The sequence below is a fragment of the Telmatherina bonti genome (assembly GCF_933228915.1).
Source record: "Telmatherina bonti genome assembly, chromosome: 11".
In the NCBI taxonomy this organism is placed as follows: domain Eukaryota; kingdom Metazoa; phylum Chordata; class Actinopteri; order Atheriniformes; family Telmatherinidae; genus Telmatherina; species Telmatherina bonti.
The window spans coordinates 31990860-32017349 of NC_136629.1; the positions used below are offsets into that span (position 1 = coordinate 31990860).

General features: G+C 37.7%; 1 protein-coding gene across 1 annotated transcript in view; it reads right to left on the reverse strand.

Moving 5' to 3' along the window:
• Positions 1 to 12142: 12142 nt before the first annotated feature.
• Positions 12143 to 26490, reverse strand: part of oprm1 (opioid receptor, mu 1) — a gene marked incomplete at its 3' end in the record, with an annotated part of 32886 nt that continues 18538 nt past the window's right edge. The window contains exons 2-6 of the mRNA XM_079248822.1: positions 17633 to 17979; positions 16467 to 16642; positions 13647 to 13825; positions 13159 to 13342; positions 12143 to 12148 (exon numbers count right to left, since the gene is read on the reverse strand). Of these exons, the coding sequence (XP_079104948.1) occupies positions 12143 to 12148; positions 13159 to 13342; positions 13647 to 13825; positions 16467 to 16642; positions 17633 to 17979 (892 nt within the window). The remainder of the gene's footprint in view (positions 12149 to 13158; positions 13343 to 13646; positions 13826 to 16466; positions 16643 to 17632; positions 17980 to 26490) is intronic.

Below are 26490 nucleotides of genomic sequence, written 5' to 3' on the forward strand. Positions count from 1 at the left end.
AAAAAAAGCCTGTTAATGTGACGTTTCCGTACCTGCAGCAAGGATAAAAGTTTCAGCTTTTCCCCAAAACAGTCAGAAGAAATGGATGATAAGCAGGATAAAATATGAAAAAGATTTTTTATTAAGTGATTTAATTCATGATAGTTAACCCTGTGATGCATGAATTATTAAAAAAAACAATGGCACAATTTTTAAACATGCACTATTTTACTTCTGCAGACACATTCAGACACTTTTCTTTGCCGTTTATATTATTTGACTTTTCATTTAATTTATTTAGTCTATTGCATAGATATATTTATCAAATAATATACTCTCATATTTATGAAATCGATGTATTAAATAAAAAAATCTGTCACGAGGGGGGTGGTGGAGGTCTGGACCTAGAATGCAGAGACGGCAGCCAGAGATGAAGAAACTAGAGTTTTAATGTGAAAAACTGAAAGCAGTGAACAGAAAACAACACCAGGAGATTCATGTAACAATCCAGCAACATTGAACTGAAACAGAGGCTATAAATACAAAGACAGAAAAAGACACAGGTGAAATGAATCAGCTAACTGAGTCCAGGTGAAAACTATGAACGGGAACAAAGGCGACAGAGGAAACAAAACACAACACTACAAAATAAAAACAGGAAACTAGAACTAAAGACCCAAGAAGAACCCAAACCATGGCAGTATCATGTTCTTGTCCTGCTTATCACTGAGGTAAACTTGGTAATTACATGTATGTGTATATATGAATTTTTATAGCATTCATTCATTCATTTTCTAATTTTTTTTATAGCATATTAATTAATTATTCAGTGAGTGACAGTGTTTTGTGTGATTCTCCTATTATCCACTGAAGTGGTAAATATATTGCAAATATACCATCCTCAATCATGAATATACTAGAAAACAGTCTGGTAGTGGACACGGTGCATCGAAGGGTGAAATATTTACAGTATTCCACACATCACAGATCACAAACCCTTAAAAATATTATACGCTATCTGCTTAGTGCTAAATCACAAGACAAGCTGTTAGCTTTATGAAGCTATGGTACACATATTTGTACACATATTTTCATGAACTGTTAGAATTATATTGCATGTTTCCTGTTACGTGTCCAGTTATGGTACGTTTTTTTCCTCTGAAGATCCCATTCAGCCTTTCAAACATGAGCTCAGTTTACATATTTAGCAGATAAGCTTTGGGTCGGCTGAAAAACTTCTTCTATACACACAAAAGTAGCTTCACAAATGTTGTCTGAATGTGAGCTTTGTCTCAGAAGGATAAGATAAGCTTTTTGATGGTAATCGCTATGACAGGACTAATCGTGCTGCCAGCTTCAATAAGATGATGTCTGGCTCTTCATCAGACCCAAATATGACACAATAGTTATGCGCTTGTTCGCAGACATGCATGTGATTACAAGAGTCATACACTACTCATGACTCGCTGATCGGATTTGCACGTACAGACGCCAACTAATGGAATCAACCTGGAGTCGTGGTTGATTTGTTCAGATGCTTTTGGGATGAATTTCCCTTTCAGACTAACTCCAAAGCAATATTAAGCCACGTGTTTTTCGTGAAATTTATTTCACTGTAACTAAATCATGAAAAGTCCCAGTTTGATGAATATAAAATGCAGTGTGAACGGGTTTCTGTGCTCTCCAGTGTCCTCTTCACCCCCCTGTCAATGCTCTGTGATAACATTAGATGAGTGGCTCACTGCTTAATGACAGGCTAGACTGGACTGGAAATCAAACCCAATGGCCCCTGAGCCATCCTGATAATTAAGAAGAATGCATTATTTATGAATGCTTGAAACAGGTTGGAATAATGGCCTGTCCGGTTATTTATTTATTCATTATAATAAATCCTTTAACATTAGCGAGCTTTAAATTTAAAAGGATGAAATGGAGAACTGCTAAAGGAGGAAACACAGTTACCACAGTACTCCATATTCTACAAAACAGAAATTAATATAACAATAATGAATAATGCATTCTGTAACTCTATAACTTTACATAGTTCAGCTCAGATAAGTTATCAGATCAAACGTCATGAGGTTTCCAATGAAACAAATCAGCAAGGGCTTATCGAAACACGGCTGAAAGGCACAGGTGGGCTTTCAGGTTCTTTACTTCTTCCTCAGTAATAATCTCTGGAGCCTCACTTATAAAAATGTCAGATTTTACAGTAATTTAAAGCACATAAGTACATCCTCCTTCAATACTAATGGTTTAGGGACCAAGCACGACCACAATGTATAATAGTCTTAAGTAGGGATCCTCAATCTTGGTCCTCGAGGACCGGTGTCCTGCAGGTTCTCCAAGTGTCCCTACTGCAACATACCTGATTCAAATCAATGTGTACTTAGCAGACATGTGCAGAGATTGTTTGAGTCTGAGTCAGGTTTGCTGCAGCAGGGACACTTGGAAAACCTGCAGGACACGGGCCCTCAGGGACCAGGATTGAGGATCTATACTCTTAAAGGTAAAACTACAAAAGCATTAGCACCATTGTCACCATGACATAGTCCAGAGGCGTCGTGGAGCAGTGGTGGTGATGTGGAACCAGATGCAGGATTAAGATTCAGGGGAACTGTGTAAAGAATTGTCTTTAATGAACTAAGGGACACGGGGAAGAGCCACAAACAAACATCCAATGCTAACTGACACTGAGAGGCATGAAGACACAAAAACATAGGTGTAATGGATGAGCTAACTAAACCCAGGTGAACTAATGAACAGAAAACAAGGAAAACTACAAAACAAGAACTAAACCACCACACCATAACAAGAGGTGCCCCAGTTTAAACCTCCAGAGGAACTATCCTGCAACTTTTAGATGTCTCCCTTCTCCAAAACACCTGAATCAAATGGCTGAATTCTATCATCCACGTCATTCCGCTCGGGCTACATGGTGGGATAGTGGTTATCACCGTGGCCCCACAGTAAGAAGGTCGCTGGTTTGATCATCAGCTGGGGGGGGGAGACTCAAACGGTGGCCTTTCTGTGTGGAGTTTGCATGTTCTCCCTGTGTATAAGTGGGTTCTCTCTGGGTACTCCAGCGTCCTTCCACCGTCCAAAGACATGCATGTTAGGTTAAATGGATACTCTAAATTGCCCCTAGGAGTGAGTGTGAGCCTGTAAGGTTGTTTGGGTCCTTGTGTTAGCCCTGCGATCGCCTGGAGACCTGTCCAACTGCTGGGATAGACTCCAGCTCCCCGGCGAATGTTAATCAGACTGAGCTGTTAGGATAATGAATGAATGAATGAATGAATGTCGATCAGCTCTCCAGAGACGTGGTAATGAGCCATTAAATTCCGTTGTTTTATGTAATGTCCTGTTTTTCTATTCTGTTTTTACTCTTGTTTACCTGCCGATGCAAATCAGCTCTTAGCTAACCCTGCTATCGTGTGAAAACGAAACAATAAAACTAATTACACTATAAAAATTAAATTAAAAAAACAAAACGCGGCTGAAATCCAGTGCTCACTGAATGCTAGAGTGACAGTTCTGTCACATAGATCATTTTCACACAGTTCCTGGTGTGATGGTACATTGGAGCATCTAACATGAGATTGTTAACAGAATAAAAAGTTCTGGATTATAGTTGAAATTTGTCATCATATAAAAAACATAAAACTAAAACAAAAATTATCTTGGACTAAATGATACTGAAATGATCAGATTCTGTCAGAAACCTTTGCAACTAAATGCAGCAGTAAAAAATAAATATAATCAATGTGCGATTTATGAAAAAACCAGAGGGGGGGGGGGGGCATTTTAAAAAAACTTTTTTTTTTAATGAATAACTGGCAACACGTTATCTTTCGCGAAGGTTTCCTCATTCCAAACTGGAAGAAAAATCTGGAAAATGAAAATGAGAATCAGTATAATGTTCCCAAACTTTTGGCCTATTTACAAGATTATAATTATTTTTTAATGCCTTTACCTATAAACTTAGCAGAACAGTCTGGTATGGGGAAGGATCTCAGCTTTGTTTGACCTTTCCTCATGTATATAGCTTTTTATATAGTTTTCTGACTGCCTTGACCACAGACTGGAACATTAGTCTACCTGTTGCAGCTAACTGTCCAACGCCATTATCTACTTAGCCGCTGCAGGCTAAACACGGGAGATATTGATGACGCGCACCAAGATGTATGTTCTCCTTATTGCGTTTGTTTATTTTTATAGTTACTTTAAATAAATTACAAAGAACAAACAATACGCAGAGCAAAAACATCTAACTGTGGTCAACAAAAAGTTTACTCCCGAGCTCACCCCACTTCTGCATCCTTACAGCCAAAATGATGCGCTCAGGTGAGTGCAACTATTTGTAATGTGTGCGTTCACACCCAAAGTGACACACCCTCCACCCAAGTGCCAATCAAGCCTGCACACATCAGCATATTCGCAGACATTCATGTCTTATAATATGGCTCCTACACTACCCCCCCCCCCCCCCCCCCCACCCCCAAATGCTACTGTTAGGTCCATAGACCAGGACTAATAGAAAACAGACTAACTTACTTATCTTTTTTATGTAAGATGATCACTTCCTTTTCAGAGAACATTTTCATCCAATCTTATGACTTTATTCTACAAAAATCTCCACTATTTCCCTGAAAGTTAACTCTCTTCCCAGCTTGATAATTAATCATTTGTTTTAAACTAACAATACCTCCACAGTTGCTTTGCCCCAAGGCTCCAAATGAGTTATTTCTTCTATAATTCTTGCTCCTCATCTGTACATGCACAAGAGAAAGAAGCTGCTTTGTATGTTTAGCCGAGGGAAGGATGTATTTAATGGCGAGACCGCACAATGCAGATTAGTTTTTATTCATTTCCAAGAAAAAAAAGCATTCAGTGAGATTCAGACTTGCACTTTATTCAACGGACAATGCACTGATTAGATTTGTACTGTGTTTCAAAGTATCATTCACCCAAAAAAAGGATACATTTTTTTTTTATTTATACATTTGATTACAATAAATGTAATTACAAGACTGCAACACATGCTGGAATAAATCATGACTGAATCATATGAGACCATGTTTTTCTTTTGTGCAGAAGGACACATCTTGCAACATAAGTCTGACTCGATGGATGTCAGGAATTTTCTTTTAGGTAATCAAATGTGTACGAGTTTTATTTATATTAATTTTGATTAATACAAATGCAATACAATCATTAAAATGATCACATACTGATCTGCATTCTCTTCCCTAACAATGCATTTCAACATCTGTTGTTGCTTATTATATCTACTCCAACTGTTTCAGCTATAACACAAAATTAGTCCATTTATTCTTTTGATTTCCAACATTTTGAGATGAAAATCTTGTAAATGGTGTTTGAGGTGCGTGGCTAAATAAGCTAAACTCTGGGCTAAAACTGAAGGAAAAGCTCATGATAATCCATGTAACATAGAAGAAATAAAAGATTCCATAACTAATGAAAAAATATTTTCCCATATTCTAAGATTGTATTATTTTGTTTCAAACATTACCCTTTATTCAAACATTTTTATTTCACATTAACAGATACAATGTTTGTAAAATGTGGAATGAAAGATTTGATTTGCAGATGCAATGCTGTGTTAGGCAACACTGGCTTTTCTTTTCCATTTTTCCTATATTCAATCAGAACTATTTGGCATTACCATAAAAATATTAAATAGAAATAAATCATCTCATTTAGATATTGCACTTTATGAAGGCTTTAAGACAATCATCCTGTGCAGACACATTCGGCATGTGGAGAGGCTGACATTAAAGCCAGATTAAAGGCAGATATTCTGGAAAATGTTCATTTATTCAAGACACATTATGCAGTTCCATAAACCTTCTGTAAAATGTCTCGCTGTAACAATGTTGAGAGAAATGTCAATCCATGAAACAACCTACGCTGCAATAAGTCCAGTCCACCCTTACATACTGGAGGCTATGTGGACTTTCAACTGTGAGATGTCGACCAAGATATCAACCGTCTGCTGAACATAGTTTCACAGCAGGTGTGAAATTATCACTGTTGGGTCTCCAAGGACATGATTGTCACGTTTTCTTGCCAGTGGACAAAACAATAACTTCATCAACAAATAGTTATGAAAAAAAATTCACAGTTTTGTGAAAGTGTCAGAAAATAACAGTTTGAAGGTGAAAAACTGTGTTTAAAAGCATTTATCTGTCAAAACTCGAACTATGAGGTCACTTTGCTTTTTAAATGTCATTCTGGTGTAAAGTTCAGATTTACAGCTGAATGTTAGGACATAGTAGCAGCTAAAAGTTGAATTATTTACCTTTATCTCCGCCAACAGGATCAATATCAGGATGCATTCAGGATTATTTTGCTCTTTTCGCTCAAATCGAATGAATTTAAGCAAAAACACAGTTCACTTAGGAGTGATATCAGCTACTACTGGACTGGTGGCCTGTTTAAGGTGTCCCTGCCTCTTGTCTGATGGTTGCCCCAGCATCTCCACAACCTAAAATTCGACCAAACGGTTAAGAAAATGGATGGATGGATACTTTCATTAGAAAATAAAAAAAAGTCATTCATTTTAAAATGACCTGGTTAGTTTCTTTTCTATCCAGTCAAAAATTAGTCTGGGTCAATAGACTCAAAGTTTCCATCCAGGCAACCCAAATGATACTTCTTTAATCTTTATTTGTTGGAATTTGTAAATTCAAAATGTCCATTTTGTTATTAGACAGTCTCTGAAAGAACAGAAACTGAATGTTGGTAGCCTCCATGACAAAAATAAATACACAAAATGAATAAATAAATAAATGTAAACTTAGGTGAAACCTCACTTGTATAAGAGACAAACGAAAGAGCGAAGATGAAGATTTATTGAGCTGACATCCAACAGAAGAACTGCATTTTCACTGGTTTCACTGGTTTTTATTTTACTTTAGTCTTCTGCCTCCCTGTTTTCTTATCTTTTCTTATTTTTTAATCAGTTTAGCGTGAGCTCTGAGGCTCAGTACTCTCTTTTAAATATACATTTTTTGTAATTATAATTTGTGTTTAAGTATACATCTGAAAAGAGGCACATCCTCTGACAGAAAGGGATGGAGGGGATCGCGTCAGCCCTTTCAACCAGCGTGAAGACAGACTGGTAAAGGAATGCAGTGGTACTGGATCACAGTGGTATTTTGATGTAAGCAGGAGGTTCCATTAAGACCCCAGGAAATACGAGAGAAGAAAGAGAAAAGGACATGGTGCATCTCCTTTAATCATCCTGGGAGAAGGTTTAGCAGTAGAATAAGACAAGTATCATCTCCTGTCTGACACTAAACGTTTTATATTTATATTGTTTTAGACATCCCTTTTGTTTCTTGGAATTGTTGTGTTGTTTTCTCCTGGTGTGCATTTTCCCCTCGAGACTGGATTTTTCCTGTTGTAATGTTGTAATTACTCATATTCTTTCAACTGCCTGCATGAAAGTAAAGCCTTGTCCTTATCGTGTGAATCCCACCTACAAAGATCAAGACAAGAATAAAATAAAAAAGCTGTATGTGAACCAAGGCCGGCTCTAGGAATACATACTTGGGGGGGGCAGGCAGATATGTGAAGGGGGCATCATGCGTGTGCACATCACGCTTGTGCTCTTTTTGTTGTTATTGTTTTTTGTAAGTGTTTTCTTAATGGGACTGTTAGAGTCTGGCACTGTAAAGAAATAGATTGCACTTTGTCAGGCCTCTCAAAGACCTGTCCAGCTTGGGTGTCCCACCTGAAACTAAAGCTCCTACTGGTATAGCTCTTAGGGTCACTGAGGCACGCAAACCCTCTCAACACAATAAGGTTGCAATCCCTCAGAGGGGAAAGGAATAAAAAAATTGTAGATACATTAAAATAATAAAAAAAAAAGAGAAATATCAATGATCAAAGTTTTAACAACCAACAACAAAACAAATGTCTCATTAGACAGCCAAATAACAATAAACTAAACTATTAAACTAAGCTAAAATAGTTAGGCCTGTCACAAGCAACAAAAACAGGGCAGAACATCAAACTCCAAACCACAATAAGGTGGTATTCCCTGAGAGGGGAAACGAAATATACAAATATTAGATACATTACAGTAAGAAAAAAATTACAAATACCAATCATCAAAGTTTTAACAGCTAACAACATAACAAATGTCTCATTAGACAGCCAAATAACAATAAACTAAAATATAAAACTAAGCTGGCATACAGCAAACAACAAAAACAACGCAGAACATTACATTGTTTTCTTAATTTTATTCACTTTCTCCTCTTTCTTTTTTTTAACTCAGTCCCTACTTTACAATAACTAATAAACACTAATAAACTAACTAATAATTACATTGGGGGCTGAGCCCACAACTCAAGCGTCATTTATTGGGGATATAGGCTCAATAATCTAGTATATTTATGAAATATGCTACCCAACGGTTTAAATGCATTAAAATTATCCTTTCTGGATAGTTGGATATTATGCCCGCAGGAAAATATTTGTGTATATGATAAATCTAGAATACAAACATAATAAAAAAAAAAAATTATTTTCCAGAGTAAATCTTGGAATGCAAAGCGACAGGACATATGGTTATATGGTAGCTAGGCATTGAAAGTAAATCAAATTATTAAATTAAATGTTGAACATTTCTATCAGGAAGCCTCATCTTAACAAACAAAAAAAATCCTCTAACACTGCATGGCAGGACCTGTGTCCAACTGGACTCCCAGCTGTCTGACCAGCACTCATCCATGACCCTCCTGTTTGATTTACTGCTTGTGTTATTTATGTCATGTCTGCTATTTTATTCTATTCTATTGTCATATATCAGACGCTTTTATCTAAAGTGAGTTACTTTTGATACTGAGAACAACGCAAGCAGGAAATCAAACAGTAGAGGACATCGTAGGAAGGTGCTGGTGGACTGCTGACATGTAATGCAACAGGCTTTTTTCCCCCACCCCACAATATTACCTCTGTTAAAATACAAAGAATGCTAAATTGTAGGAGAGGTAATAATCATATTGACGAATCTCTACATGTATAACTGCAAACATCAAATACAGCTCAGTCTAGTGGCCTACTGTGTCCCTCCCAGTCTCTAACAGTCCATCCTGGAGCAACACACACATACAAGACCACCATCCTCATTAATACATAACCACCCAAAAAGCTGAGTTCATGATAAGACTGGTTTTCTATTCCAAATATATTGTAAAGCAACAGAAGATGTAAAACCGTCTTTAACAGCTGGACTATAACTGAACAGCCAGAGACCTGCAGGTAAACAAATGAGTAAATATTATTATAAAGCTGTTTGTTTTCTATCTACATCTGAACTGAAGTTGCACCTAGAAACAAAACTTCCACACTGATGTTAAAGCTTTTTATCTACTGCAACACGACGCACGCACGTGCACACACGCACATGCACTCTCCCAGCAGCACCTCCTCCTCCTTAGTGGTTTTGGGAAATTCGGGACGTTTTCCAGTCTCACACACACTTCCCCACTGGATTTAATGCAAATGTGTGTCACAGAAAAAGACGAGGCTAACGGTTTAGCATAACTAGCTTAACCTTGGAAGTATCAATACTGTCATGAATGATCTGCTTCATGTTCATGTCACTTTGAAGACACACTAATTAAAATGAGTAGTTTGTTTACCTACTTCATAAGTTGACCCAGTGGCTGTCCACTGGAAGCCTAGAGTTGCTTCTCCTCTTTAAAAAAAAAAAAAAATCTGATGTGTATTTTAACCGCTGATGATGTCCACCCTAATTCAAAATAAAAGCGGAGTTCAGATTAGGCCTAAAACTCCGGGCTATCAGCCAATAAAACACGGAGGTGTCCCCGCTTCTGGAAACTTCTTCTCTGATTGGTCACATTGTTGTACCTGTGTTGCATTCACTTAAGTCAGGAAATTAAAAAAAACTACCTTCTTATTTAATATTAAAAGGCGGCTGAGTTAATGTAAACTTAAATCTTCTGGGCTGAAAAATCCTTCGGGGCTTGATGAGAAATGTTCGGGGCTCGAGCCGGGAGTGCCCAGGCCAGACGTGTTCTGAGCAGGCACATCACGCATCTAGTATTCATGTGCGATGGAGTAATGCGCCCACTGACAGGCTTACACACTTAAAAAAGCAACAATAACCTGTTGACACCACATATAGATGGTATATACTACTGTATTTATTGTTAATTAGTTTTTAAGTAGCCTATCTCACGATGTAAATCGCTAAATACCTGCAGCGCCTCAGCGAGGGGAGAACACCCACCAATCAGGCTGCTTGTCAACTCATTTGCATACTAAATGCTGATTGGTTGTTCACTGGGGGAGAAGGAGGTTGTACCCAATGCAATGCTGTATAACCGGCACGCAGCTCTGTGCAGAGGGAGAGAGTTTAGGTAGTTTGTGCAGTTTGGGCGGATTTTATTTGAAGGGGCAGAGTATTTGTTTGAGGGGGCATTGCCCCCTCTTGCCCCTGCCTAAAGCCAGCCTCGATGTGAACATGTGTACATGTGAAAGAGCAAGTGAAAGCTCCCCACTCCCTCCCAGTAAAGTCTGTTCTTTCTCCCAGGCTCTTTATTTTTCTTCTTCACAGCCTGAAGGACTGAAAACAACAATATTATCTATATATTCTTTTAAAAACTGACCAAAAATGTGGCACCAACATCACTTTTTCACCGCAGATATAAAACAAACAAATTAAAATCACATTTTCCAAAAGCACAATTAAGATTAAGCACAATAATTCATATGATTTTGATATATTTCCTCTGTTAAAAAGGCAGAATCAGTAAGATGAAATCTATTAAACTATATAGGAGCACGGTGATCATCATGATTTTTAGAATATAAAAAGCAACAGAGTACTTACAATACTTCAAATGGCAGATTAATACAATCATTTTCATGTTTATAGAGCTTTTGAAAAAGACAACAAACTTGTTCACAGAGAAAAGGCATCTTGCACAATAAGTACACAACACAACATACAAGCATAAGCGATTTTAAAGATTACACACGATGTACAATCCTGCTTTTCTTCAGTGAGATGTGACGATTTGAACCCATACCTGCTTTAATGGCTGTAAGCTTCGGTTAATCATACATAGAAAGAGTTGAGTGTTTGCGCCGTATCCTGTAACAACATGCTTTGTGAGCCGTACAAACAAGCTAATGCGTTTTCTTTGCTGACTGCAGCATCCTCTCCGTACATTCAGGAGTCTGTCAGGCTTTGTGAAGAGAGAGCACAAATAGTCTTATATACCATAACCATCAGACTGATGGTAACGTCTTGAAATGAAAAATGAAAGAGCGGGGTTGTACAGCAACACGTTTCATGTTCCTGAAGTGGCCGAGGTGCAAGCTGATGAACGAATGTGGTCAAATGAAAAGGTCAGCTCTCGTTGAAGCCACATAAAAGCAGGTTCACAAGCACAGCTGGTGCAAGCGACTGCGTTCAGCTTTGCATCCAGTAAAGTCCTCATGTGGGCGGAAAGTCACAACCCCCGCTTGAGCAGAAACCACCATAAATCCACATTTCCTGCAACATACGGTGAGCTTTCGCAACTGCAAATAATTCATAAAGATGTCTTGGGGGGGAGGGAAAGTGGTCGAGGGGCATGAAGTCATATGAACAAAGACAATTAAGTGATTTGTTTTTACAACCTAAAGAATTAGCGATAAGCTGAGGGATCGGACAGGACGCTCAGCTCAATGAGGCTGAAAGGCTGAAACATCATCATATAACTGGCTTGTAAAAGTGGTGACGTAGATCTGTGTATTTCTTTCTCTCTACATGGCCTCAAAGTTTCTGATACAATTTAGAGGAACAGCATTTTTCTATTGCGAGGCCAAGATATTTAATGATCAGTATGGGTGGGGGTAAAAGCTTTGCCCAGCTGTTTAGTAAACGCTGGCTGGTCACAATGGCCTTACTGTAGCCTTTCGTTTAATCTGGCAACACATCACCAAAGTGGTCTGTCCCAGTCAGTCTGAGCCATGTTCTGGATTTCATGTTGTCATGTTTGCTTTTTTGTGTGCGTGATTAAAGCCCCGTGGTGACCTGTGTGACTTCCGAGTTGAGATCGTCGTTGGCAACGCCGCCACAGCAGTGAGAGTCCACCGACGACCCCTCCAAGGCTAGTCATACCTGCAGAGGAAAGAGGGGGCATGTCTGAGTCATGATGTTCCCACTAATGGGTCCCTGAATGTCCTCACAACAGATTTTCTGCTTGTCCATAACACAGAAAAGTCTCAAATCCTGGAGTTGAGCTGGAAATATTTAACTGGTTTTATTCATTTCTACTGCAGATGGAACAGATTTATGATTCTCACTTGAATTATTAAGTCAGGTGTTAAAAAAAAAAAAAAGAAAAAATGTGTATTATTTTAATCAATAGGGACAAATTTGCACTTTTTCTTCATGGTCATCTGGATTTTTGTCAGACATGGAATGGGAATTAGCACCAAGTATGCATTTTTTGGCTAATTAAAAAAATCCACTGCTAACAAAAGCTATTAAAAGATACAAAACATAAAAATAGCTATATCTGCCTTTTTGTAAATGATTGGTTGCGGATATCTGTGCTATTTCAAATCCACAGCTGGTCCAGTCTGGCACAAACTGGCCTGTAAATAAGCTTCAGAATATTTATGAAGCTTTTAACACGAGTGAAAACACATGCAGGTAAAATAAAAAATAAAAGAAACAGAAAAAAAAAAATCTAACATCAGGACCTCAGCAGACATGTAAGTATAATTATATTAATGTATATTATGGATATTTGATGATGTTTGAAATACCGATTTTGTCCAGTTCTTAATTTCTAATACTGATATCACCCAATACTGATATTTTTGGACCAAGTTTTGCCAAACAAACAAAAAATATCTGAAAAACTACACATGACATAACTTATATTTTGTCATTTTGAGTTAGAGGATGTAGCTGAAGACTTTGATACACGATATGTGGATATTTTGTAAAAGCTGTGTCATTAAAAAAGTAAAAACTCAAAGCAATAATTTCCTATACTCCATTTTAATGCCGATATCAGCCACTAGTATCGGTATCAGACATCTCTAATCCAACTGCTTGTCATGTGATTCCTTCAGACACATGCAGGGAGAAGTACGTGCACACACACAAATACCGACTACCTGCTGATTGGACTTGTCGACCGTGTTTGCACTGTTGTGTTCAAGCTGCGGGATCTTGCGGCTGGTGGCGCCGGTTCTGGATGAGTTCTTGATCTCTAACATTGAAGGGCTCGGGGTACAAAACTCACGGAAACAACGCTTGAAGTTCTCGTCCAGGTAGCCATAAAGAACCGGGTTCAGACTACTGTAGAGGGAAAATAAAAAATTAAAAGTTAAAAATACAGTTTTCTTTCAAAGTCATCACAATTTTTTTCTATTCTGTAAAATGTGGAGTGTAAAATTTGTAAACATGTAATTTAACAAAATTATTCCTTACAGATTATATAAAAAAAGGCATTAAATCTTAATGTTATCCTTAAATTGCACATTTTTTCTCTGAAATTAAGAAAATTATTCAAAGTAGTGAACTGAGAATTACATTTAATAAACAGCCTAAATTTTTCATCTTTAATCATATTTTTTGTAAATCATATGTGGTGGATTTGTACCTGTTGGTGTAGCCCAGAGCAATGCAGAAATGCCAGGTGATGGTCTGCAGCGTGGAGCTGGGGATGTTGATCAGAGCTGTGATGATGACAAAGACGTGGATGGGGGTCCAGCAGACGATGAAGACGGCGACCACCACCAGGACCATGCGGGTGATTCGGCGCAGGTTCCTGTCCTTCTCCTGTACGCGTAATTACAGTAAGAGTGTAGGTAAGTGGTGCAGTACTGAGGACAAGTAGGACCACATGATGGAAAAAAACTGATGAAAGTGTGGTTGACAAAAAAATCAGAGGAGAGGAGGATAATGGAAAGCACAAAGACCAGAAGAAGCTGCAATAGGAAAATAAATACTGTTTTTTATGCTTCATTTACACATTTTTATGTACACTAAATCTTGTAGGAACCCTGAAATGTGTCTAGTATGATGTTAGTTTAACTATAAAAATTGTATTATATTATATTATATAATTTTTATATTATAAACAGGTAAACATTCAGGCTTAATTAAACATACTTTAAACAGAATAACATTTTTGTAATTTTAAACATTATTGTTTTATATCACTTAAGAAAACAAGGCTGGAGCAGTCAAAAAAAATTGATGGACTGAAAAACATGAGTGTTTACAGTAGAGGTAATAAACATCTCCTCTGGTCCTTTTGTATCTTTTCATTCGGTCATCTGCAGCCCATGACCGCTTCTCTTTCACCGCCACAGTTTTCTCCTGTTCAGGTGTTTATGATTTTTAAAATTTGGCTTTTCTGGATGTAAATCCCATTTCCTTCGTCACAAACACACAGTTTTCTTTCTCATTTTGATAGTTGTTTCATTTTTTTTCTTGTATACTGTATATCTTATGTCAGTCATCAGTTTCTGATGCTTTGACGTTGCTAAGCGCACCATGGTCAGCTGTTTGATCTTACCGCCATCAGCGGTGTCGTTCCCATCTTTAGTCTCTGCAGTGATTGGCTGCCCAGACATGGCCCTGGGGGTTCACCGCCAACCATGGCACTTTGCTTTTTGCTATTGTTTGTGTTTGAGTCTGTGGTGGTGTTTTCGGTTTTAGTTCCTTGATTTGATCTTTTTGGTTCGTGGAGCAGCCCAGATCCTGTGGTCCATGGCGTGCCAGGTTTGGGACTGCTCCCCTCTGTTGTTTCATAAACCTACTTTCAAATTATGCTCTTTGGCGGTGGTCTCTTGTATGTTATGGCTCGTTCCTTCTGAACCTTTTGTTCCGGGGCCGTTACAGACGTCTAACTGTATGTTTCCGTTCTACTTTACCAAATATTTTGTCCTGGCTCCAAGCTTTACACCTAACAACCAACATCTTTTAATAACTTCTGAGCTGAATTTCCTTCTTGAAGGAGATTTATAATCCTCTCCATTGTGTTTTTTTTAAAACTTGTCTCTTCTTGGGGACACATTTCTTGTAATCAGACAGGTAACAGCTTGTTATAGTCTCCATGCTTTTTGTTTTACATTCAGGCTAATTTGCATTTTGTTTTAGAAATGCAAATGAATCTAGACTTATTTTCTCCTTTGATCTGATAAATAAAAAACTAAAGTGATGCAATTTTCATTAAGTTCTCATATGCTTTCAGTGTTTAGCTGTTACATGAAATAGTTTTGGGTTATATCTGAGATTAGTTTATTTGCTCATGTATTTTTTTTAACAAAACAAAGCTGTTTTAACAGCTTCTCTTGCAGAAATAAATGTACAAAAACATTTCAGAATATCATTTTTCTTCACAAAACCCTGACAGGCTCATGTCTGCCACTTCCACGAAGCAATTGTAACGATGTAGGAGGTGTGCAGCAGATGGGTTTGACGTCCATCAGAGCCGATATTTCTTAAAGTCCATTTGCCTTTTTTCCATTTCATTTAATTTATTTTACTGTTAGTAGGTTTAGTGGGTAAGCTGCCCAGTTAGGCTTTAGAATTAAAAATACATATGATTTGGATTTGCCATCATATCACCTGAACATAACTTCATATGTACATAGCCAACTCATAATATGAGCTTTTATTGCAATGCATTTAATATACATCAACAAATATAGATGCTTAACAATAAATAATTTGTACATTATTTGGATAAAATCAGAAGTAGACATTTATGGTTGGCTAACGTCACTTCTATAATGTTTAATTTCAAAAGCTTTGAAACTTTTTGGTCCCTGGATTTTTCTGGAAATAAAGTGCAGTCATTCAACAGGTGTGTGACCTTTTGATGGCGGAAGAAGAGGTCTTTCTATTGCAGCGTACAGAATATTGCTCCTGCTGTATTATTACTTTAAAATGGTTCAGATGACATTTTTAGTTTTTCAAGTTTTAATCTATATACAGCGATGCCTTTCAGATGAAGAGGTAACTTTGGTCATTTTGCTTAAATCCAAGCTGGTGAATGTTAAACATTTAATTAAACTGAAACACGACCTCAAGCTGAAGTTTACTTTCTGTTATTACTTTGTGTTGAGAAAGACAGCATTTCCAAGTGTATTCTGAGCAGTCCTGCATGGTACTTCATCAGTCTTAAAAATAGAATAAATCAACATTTCAACTAGTAATGTTAGTCACACACTGGGTGTAATCAAGATTTCTAAATTTCTCCTTTTAATTTTCCTAAAACTTTTGTCATCTGTATCTGATCAAGACACACACATATTATCCATATATATATATATATATATATATATATATATATATATATATATATATATATATATATATATATATATATATATATATATATATATATATATGTGTGTATATATATATATATGTGTATATATAGTTGCATATAATAGAAAATATTTTTAACCTGAGAGCCCGACAGCATTCGCACGCTTTTGAGCCGCAGGATCATGAGCCCGTAGCAGATGGTGATGATGAGGACAGGCATGATGAAGGCAAAAATGAATACGCAGATCTTCAGCAGGGTGTCCCAGTACCAGGAGGGGTGAGGGAAAATCAGCTTGCAATCAACAATGGTGGAATCTGTGCAGGGAGACACTCATACTTGTTTACAAATCAACATAAAAACAAATCATCTTTGTTTTATTCCAGTTTGTGAACGTGCTGATTGGTGTAAAACTAAATATGTAAACCGAAAGCAGCTTTTTTAAATTTATTCATCGTGCTTTATGACATCCTATGAATTGGTTTCTTTGTTCAACCCGTTGTAAAACAATCTTTAATGTTTGATTATTAACACATTTGTCCAATAAGTAATTGTTCAGTCACTTGGTGTTAGTTCCATGTTTATAGACATATCTAATTATCGATCCATAAAACGTGTTTACATATCAGGTGGACATGGAGCGTCATTAGTGGTGTTGACATTTTCATCGAACCTGTGTTTACTGTTCGGAGTGGTGTGTGTTTGAGTGCTATATTTCAAGATAAACGTGACATTAATGAGCCTGTTATGTGTAAATGTGCCGTATGTGTGATTTTTCCAGAGTGTTTTCATCAAGCAACAAGGCTGGTCTGTGTAGGTTGGTGTTTTTCTGATGTCGTCTCATTTTCCTCTCTAGAGTAAAAAATGCACTCTTGTAGGCTAATAGGCAGTTTTCTCCCTGTTGCCACTGCAGTTTCAGAGACACTTCTTCAGAGATGAGCAATGCAATCTTCGCAGCTCTGAATTAGACTCTGAGCAGCTGCAGTCGGCAGACTTACAGGTTTAAATCTTCATGCAGTTATTTGTACACTTCCAAAAAAGAATAAATGATTTCTATCAGCTTATTCTGAAGCTGCAGGAGGACCAAATTCCTGTTTCATGTTTAATTATTTTTATGTTTTGTTGATGTTCGGTTTTATGTAACAAAGCAGGTTTTCTCTCAAATGAAATGTTTCACATCTAGTTGTGTTGTGGGGGCTGGGGTGGTTTTTTCTTTTTCTACATTTCAGCTTTTACAAAGAAAATTTCTGCAGAAGATCTAATTTAATCTCCAACAGTTTCTGATTATTAGAAAGATTCAGGCTTACGAGTGAAAGTAGAGGCCATGAATATGACGGGCAGTCCGATGGCGGAGGAGAGGATCCAGTTGCAGACGTTGACAATCTTGGCATTGCGTGGCGTCCTGAAGTCCAGCGCTTTAACCGGGTGGCACACAGCGATGTAGCGGTCGATGCTCATGGTGGTGAGAGTGAAGATGGAGGTGAACATGTTGTAGTAGTCGATGGACATCACTACCTTGCACACTATGTCGCCGAACGGCCACGTGCCCATCAGGTAGTTGACGCTCTGGAACGGGAGCGTGCTGGTAACCAAGGCGTCTGCCAGAGCCAGGTTGAAGATGTAGATGTTGGTCGCTGTCTTCATTTTAGTGTACCTACACACACACACACACACACACACACACAAAAAACCTGGAGTCATTATAGACGGACCTCTCAGCACAGACAACATGGAGCAACATCTCCTAATGCTTCATCACAACAAGAAGACATCTTTGTAGATATTTTGCATATCAATATGCATATTTTATTCTTTAGCATTTTGTATTTGTTTTACATCACTGTTAGTCATGTTGAGTCTCTTAAAAATGCAGGAATAGTGATCGATTTCAGAGAACTGGTCATCACCAAATAAGCTACTACTGAACATTGTCATCTGCTAAACTGGTGTTGGCCATCATTGTTTTATTGACCCTAAACAGTTGAAAACTCAATAAAAAGTTTGACATGATTATTCCCTTTTGTATAGTGAATAATTTAAACCTCAGCTTGTAGCAATCTCATTTAATGTCAATGTAGTGACTCAGCCGAAGAAGTTGCTCCCTAAAGTCTTAAAACACAAAGAAATGACTCTCCTCATGCTGCTCAGAGAGAAGATTACTTGCAAATATCACTAGTACATTTATTTCCCCACATGCTTAAAGGTGGAGTATGTAAGATTTTCAATATTTTCAAACTAAATTAACTAATAAAATAACTACAATCATAATTAGATAGTTTTTTAAACATGTAGGTTCCAGTCTGTCCATATGTGATGCATTATTAAATTACAAGTTTAATTAATGACAAATGACAAAAAGCACTTTTTTTTTTTACTGGCAGGCAAACATTTAAGAAGGGTCTTTGTCATTAATTAAACTTGTAATTTAATAACACATCAAATATGGACAGACTGGAACCTACATGTTTAAAAAAAAACTAATTATGATTGTATTTATTTATTTAGTTAATTTAGTTTGAAAATATTGAAAATCTTACATACTCCACCTTTAAAATGCAAACCAGCACTAATTCATATCCCAGTTGCTGCTTCTAAAAGGAATTTATTCATGAAAATGACAGCGATGAATGAACATTTGACTTTTTTTTTTCTTCTTTAGGATGAGGGTTGGGCGGCCGAGAGGACTAAAAAGCTTCAATCAAAAGTGCATTTAAAGTTCAGGTCCATTCCCCACTCCTCTGTCTGAAAGTACTTTCTGCCCAGAACATTTCAAGGACGGGCCCTTCAGCTGCATTTCACCGTAACGTCCCTGCAGAGGAGAGTTCAAAGAGAACGAGCGTGGTGGAGTGTTTCTAGAAAACAGAGGAAACTGTACATCGATCAGCTCAGAGAAAAGAGGCAGGAACGCAGATGGCTGGAACGACTCAACGGTTTAGACCTGTTGTCAGGGAAGATGTATAACGTGTTTATATCATTTGCTGTTATTGCAGCGAGGCGATGGGATGAGGCTGGGACCCGTCACAACAATCTAAAATGATTTTTCATGTACGTCATAACCTACCCACGCGTGACTCCATGAAATGATGGCTTTAAGATTTCAAGGTTGTGTCCAGTTTAATTGGGGGAGTCTGATTATATAAACATGGCTGAAAATGGTGTTAAAAGTTCATCCTCAGCCTGCAGCTTGAGGCCACGTTCAAACGACTTAGCATTTAAAACAAGCATTTCATCTAGATGTATTTGTTTATAAGGTTAAATGTGAGAGCAATTTGCATTGCTGAGGCTCCCAGTTTGACCAGTTTGCCTTTGAACTTTGAAAACACACCAGAGAACCATTACACTGATTACTAAACAGCTGATCAGCTCAAATAATACAAGTTTTATCGAAACTGAATGACTTTGCCTCTGACAATCTGCTGCCACTACACCTTTCTGCTCTTAAGATGGATCCTTTCCTGATGGTTGCAGAACAGCTGATCTTCTTCTTCTTTAACCTCTTTATTTCTAATTTCTAATTAGTTTTTTTCTCTAAAAGTCGTGATAATGTTGTTATAAAGGAGTCTACATAAATACTGATCATAATAATTATATTACTCTCACCCCAATGAGTTTAAACATGTAGCTTTTCCCTAAAGAAGACTATCCAAAATGTTATGCAAAATAAAAACAACTTTTGTGAAATATTGAGAAAATATAATGAAAAATGACTGGAACATTTCACAAATAGCACAACGTCAACATCTTTAAAGTGGAACAATGATAAAGTGCTGGTTTTGTCCATAAAGCTCTAAAATTGTTTCTTTTTTCATAACTTTTACAAAAAGAATGAAGACGGTAGAAATCTCAGTGTTTCAACAAACCTGAAAGGGTTCAGTGGGAGAGACAACAGAAACGACATCAGCCGGCTGCAACAGCCTTTCGTCACGTCCAGTCATGAGTCATTTTCAGTTAAAATGAAATATTTTTTCCGACTATATTTGTTGCTTTTTCATGTTGCACTTCCTGCAACTCCTCATTTCCTTTCACTGTTTCCTTCTTGGGAAACATTTAGAAACCTGAACTGCTTGATTAGCTTGAGGGGAGACTTATAGTTTGGTTCAAACTTCTCATCCGTTTAGTATGGGAGTGTCCAGCTCCGGTTATTGAGGACCATAATCCTGCATTTATCCCTATTTCAACACATCTGACTTGAATTAATCAGTCATTATGCAGAACTTCATGTTGGATCCCTTTAATGGAAGTATATGTGTTGGAATAGATGAAAAATGTGTGGGACAGTGACCCTCAGGGACTGACTTTGGACACCACCAGTATTTTAGCACATTAAAAAATGACAGGGAAATACAGTTTTGCAAGATTTTCTGGATATTCTGTAAACTAATTCTGTAAACTAATCCCAAAAGGTCCTGACACCACAGCGACCTGCAATGCCTTTTGTGTTTTCATAAAAACATCTGCTCAGTTTAGCTCGGCATAAAACTGTAGAACAGAAACGCTGTCATGCTCTGAACACGGACAGTTTTCATTTTAAAACATTTCACCTCCCCAAAGTCACCAAGTATTTTTCATTATTGCACATAAAATGTACCCACCAGTTCTAAAATCAAGTCGATTATTCAAAGTGACAATAAAAGATTAGATCTACCAGCCCCCTCATCATTAAGCCCCCACGGTTACTCCACCAGCAAGGTAATTTACATCTGTTTTGTTCCAGCACTCTTCTAAATAATCCCAAATCCTCTTAACAAGCAGAGATGACAGGTAGTTTGTTAAATTCTGATTAAGTCTTAACTCTGACAGCTTAGTGCATTTGTTATTGCACACTTTATTTGCACAGGGACCAACCAGAAGCCTCGCAATGCAGCGGGAGCTGTCTCACTGAGCGCTGTGCCGGAGCTGGATGTAATTTCCAACAGACCATAATGACTTAAAGACCTGTGCGAACACAGCCGCAGATAATGTGTCATGTTTCTCCTGTGTGTTGCATGTCTGAGGCTTATACACATCATCTGAAGGTTAATGGATTTGTCACATGCAAATGACCGGCATGAAATGTTCATTATTAGTTTCAGCTTTAATTTGTTTATCAACCTTGACGCTCGTCATACTGATCAGAAATTTATTGGTAAATTTTTTTAATTTGATATTAAAGACACTGGAGGGTGTTTCTCATTTAGTCTGCAGCAACAATACACAAGTTGCGGACAGACGCAGCTGGTGGATGTTAATGACCTGGATTATTTATTAGTTTATTCATGTAGCACAAGACAGTTCTGCTGAAGCTGTTTTCAGTGGTGCTTGTTACTAAATAGATTAGGTCAGTTCTGTTTAATGCCAGCTGAAGCAAAATGGAGCATGAGAACATGATGAAAATCATCAAGCTGACTGGAACGCTGAAATGTGGCCACAGTAGAGTGAAAGTGATGTTTTTGCTATAAAGCACCTGAGATCTGAACACAGCAGTGAGACGCAAGAAGACTGATGCAGGTTTTCAGACATTTATTCCACTTCAGCCACTTCCCGCTTGCTGAAATCTGAAACAACCAAAGAGTTCTTGCTTCTGTCTTTCCCCTGGAAGGCATGTCCACCACCTGCAAGGACCCATCTCAAACCATTCACCATGGATGCTCAGCAACCTGCTAAATGCTGCTCACAAACCTGACTCCAGACTTTCATTGTCCCTGTTTTCAAGCAGAGAAACAATGTTTCCTCCATTCGAGTGTAATGGATTGCTTTTGTTTGGATCCACACCTGAGGCCTGTTTGTCTTCAGGGAAACCCTGCCAGGAGCATTTACCACAGCTCCACACAGCAGAGCCCCAAGGATCGTAAGTTTAGACAAGCCCTGCTGCCAGGAAAATAGTTTTCTCCAGGGTGTCTGAACTGACACTCCATGTTCGGGTAAGAAGTTTTGAAATGCGAGCATCAGGAGAAGCCCCACTGATATACTTAGAGGGGTCAGCTGACTTGGATTAGATGACTCCTTTTAGAGCTCTGCTGCTTTCATTTTCACTCTGTTTTGTTAGATGATGCAGGACTGAGCTACATCTTTCTTCTCATGGCTCAAAGTTTTTACAGTTTTTATTAATAACGTGATAGACGGTAAAATTAGGACTGTATTTAAATAAAAAAGCAAGCTTATCTATTTTTTTCTTATAGGTCTGTCAATGCTGGGTGAGTGTTTCCAGGAACCACAGTGTAGTACTACAGTCTCATTCATACACATAATATGCATGGATTCAGACTGCAGGCCCAGTGTCCGTGTGGTGAGGAAAGAATATGTACAGTTCCACCACTAAAACAGTCAGAGGGAATTCTGTATCACTCAAACTTAAATTAACATATGAAAATTTGCAGGTTTAAACAAAAATTATTATAACAGACTGATTGCTCACTTAGTCAGGCCAAACACTTTATAGTGTTTGAACAGACTCCAGGGGTTTCAGAAGGAAAATTACTAATTTGCAAGAAAGTAAATGGTCACACATCAAATGATGTAAAAGTGTGATTTCAGAAAATCTGAAATCTGATATGAATCTTGTCGTGGAATAAAAACCTAAACATGCTTTTAAATGATAAGAACCTTTTGGGATTTAACAAATCCCAGAAACTGAAGTTTTACTACATTTTTTTCAGTCCTAACATCACTGTTAAGTTAAATAACCATCTTATATAATTTGCCTGAGGACATGTTATTCCACACTTATTTGGCAGACGCTTTTATCTAAAACAGCTTACATGTAAGGAAGTGATTAATTAACCTAACATGCATGTCTTGTGGGTGGGTTGAAGCCAGAGCACCCATGGATACACACAGAAAACATGCAAACTCCACACAGAAAGGCCGCTGTCTGAACCCCACCCAGCTGAGGCTCAAACCAGCAGCCTTCATGCTATGAGGCTGCAGTGCTGACCACTATGCCACTGTGCTGCCCAGGGAATACATTATCTTCTGAATAGTTTAAATTAATTACACACATACATTACAATTATATATACACAAATTGTTTTCTGTTTGTACATAACTTAATTACAATTCTGACCTGGCTAATGCTGAGTTCCCTGGAAATAATCTGTGGAATAATCTAACAAATGTTTAATTAAACTGAACACTTTCAGGAGTTGAATATTTAAGAGTTAAAGCTTCTAGTCTAATAATAATAGCTCATGTTAAATCTTAATTGGCAACAGAGTTGAAAAATAGATATAACTCAGGAAATTAAACTGATGTTTCATTAAGTTTAAAATGAATATTTGAGCTGTGGCTACTAACTTTATAAATTTAGTTTCACATGACATGTCAGTAAAAAAAAAGCCATAAATAAAAAAGATTATATTAATTGTTGTAAATCAATATTTGACACAAAGAGAAGTGACAGTGATACCACAAGGACAGGACAGAAATAGTCTGGTAAATCATCATCGCGCTGCCTCTCTGCAGTACTCAGCAACATAAAACGTTCCCTCTGAATCTGAACTATGATAAAGTATTATCTCGAACCACAAAACTTCTGAGGAGGCAGACAGATGTTGGCTGATAGAGCTTTAAATCATCCGAAGCCGCTCTCACAGAGAAATATTATAATTCATGGTCCTCCATCAGACCCTCGTTTCCTCCTGGAGGCTTGAAACGCCCTCTCATTTCTCTTGTTCTTATCCATCTTCGTTCCACTTTTATATTAGGAGGACAAATATCAGTAATATGTGAGAAAACAAACATGTATGAGGAGATATTTCATAACCTCCCCACACCTGGTCCCATGTGAGAGAGAGATAAACAGACTGTCTTCTGACATCCATTATACAAACATTAAAATACTTTCCCACATATCTGGAAACCCAGCTGATACTAAAAACAGTTCCATTATTTGAGCGTTTTTTTCATGAATACACGTTTCTGAAAAATGAACCAATGAGGTGTTTCATGTTTAGTTAGTTTAAGATTGATTATAATAACATGCACTAACAAAAACGCAAGATATGAAACCATTAAAAAGAAAAAAAAAATTACTACGATGAAAGACTCTTTCTACTTTTGCCTCAAATAACTTTTCATTAATGCCAACTGCATGACTCATTATTAAACAATTAGATTATTAAGAAAGAAACTTCTCACACGTGTCAAATGTCTTGCTGAGATTATGTTGTAACACAGAAACTGGTGCATTTAATTACTATAAAGAATTAAACCCCCCCCATCTTTAACTTTTTAATTAAAGATGTATTAAGACTTGGAAACATTTCTGGCATGATTTACTTGAGTAAATGTTGGTCTGACCTGCCAGTGCTGCCATTTCAGCACTCTGCCAGAAGATTAATGAATGGGGACATTTTTATCCATCATGGGAAGCTGGAGTCTATCCCTGGACAGGTCAGCAGTCCATCACAGAGAGACAAACAACCATTTACACTCCTAGAAACAACCAACATGCATGTATTTGGAAGGAAGCCAGAGTACCCAGAGAAAACCCACACATACACAGGGAGAACATGCAGACTCCACACATGAAGGCCATGAACCTGCCCTCAGCTGAGGCTCAAACCAGTGACCTTCTTGCTGAGATACCACATTGCTAACCACTATGCTACCATGCAGCTTGGAACATTTTCATACTTCAACAATATTCTGTCAAAACTAAATGGACTTGGACTAGAATGGACATGCTTTTAAGACCCATGACCTTATTCAGGCTGTGTTTTGTGAAAGTCTGAAGAATCTCAGAGTGAAAATTGCTTTGCGTTGGTTAAGATGACTAAATCAAGCACTCCTGAGCTTCATCTGGAGACTCAAGAACAAAAAGAGTAATGTCTGGGCCCTTTTGGCTTCTCCCAAGTGATAAAACAGCCACAGACCTTAACAAATGTGGGATGACAGGCAGGCAAGTGAGAGAATAAATCCTGCCTTTGTGGAATCCACTTCAGGAAAGTTGTAGACAGCACGGTGCCATTCAGATCTTCTTGTATCTTAATCAGTTTACGTCTCTGTGTTTTCTCATGTGAGAGTTCTGGTTGACAGTGGCAACAGCTGAGGACACTATTACAGCAGTAATCTTCCTCTTTTTGATGCTTCTCTGTGGATTAAAAATGAAAAATACAAAAGAAAAACAGCGGAAGGTCTAAAACTGCATTATGTTCAAGAGGGAACACACATGTGGCCCTTCTTTGTTTGAGCTCTGCTTGCAGTTTTGGTCATTTTTACTGTTTATACAGGAAATACTTTGTCTCATTCCCATTTATTAGCTGATGTTGTTTGGTGGTTTCACCATCAGCTAAATGAATAAAACTTATGCTCTTGTATGAATCACTTATTTTTAGATGATAGCAAAGTAATGAAAAATAAATTCTTCGGCGTTTCAGTTTTGAGACAGGAAAAAGAACACAGGGTTTTATTTTACACTGAGTTGATGCTAGCTACGCTGGAGCTAAATTTGTCAGCATCTACCGTAACAGCCTTATTAAATAGTGAGATTAAGATAATAATCTCTATTTTGGATTATTTCAACATACGGCTTCCCCTTTTTTTTCCAGACAAGAAAGGTAAATTTATTTTATCATCTATTTTCTAAAAATGCTCCTTATTAACCGTATCCTTATGAAGCAACCTGACAGAAATTAATAAGTCAAAATGATGTGTAACGCTGGCAAATATGACATTTGCAGATATTACGGTTCCCCCCATACTGACCAGAATGTAATCAGATTTAGAACAAACCTGAACCGGCTCAAAAGTCTTGTCTTCATATTTCCGCAAATGTCCAAATAACATCCCACACACTTGCAGTCAACAGCTGGGAACAGAAGCACTTTTTACTTTTTACACCATTTGTAACAGCAACCTAAACATAATTTATCATTAACCACTGAAGCTGGCCTGTGTTTGCAGCCGTGTGTGTGATTCATGGGCTGCTGCTGGGTGCAGATAAACCATTAAATCCCGGTTGCAGAAATAGAGGCTGCTCATGCGGACAGACATCTGTATGCCTCTGGCTCTGAACCATAACACTGTCCTCACTGTGAGGAGCATGATGGATGAGGGCACATAGGCTGCAAGTATGTGGATGTAAATGTGCTCCTGTGATGAGAAGGAAGAAATTTCTCTTTTGTTTACACTGACTCTGTCTATTACTGTATATGGAAATTCCTATCAAGGCATCAGTAAAGATACA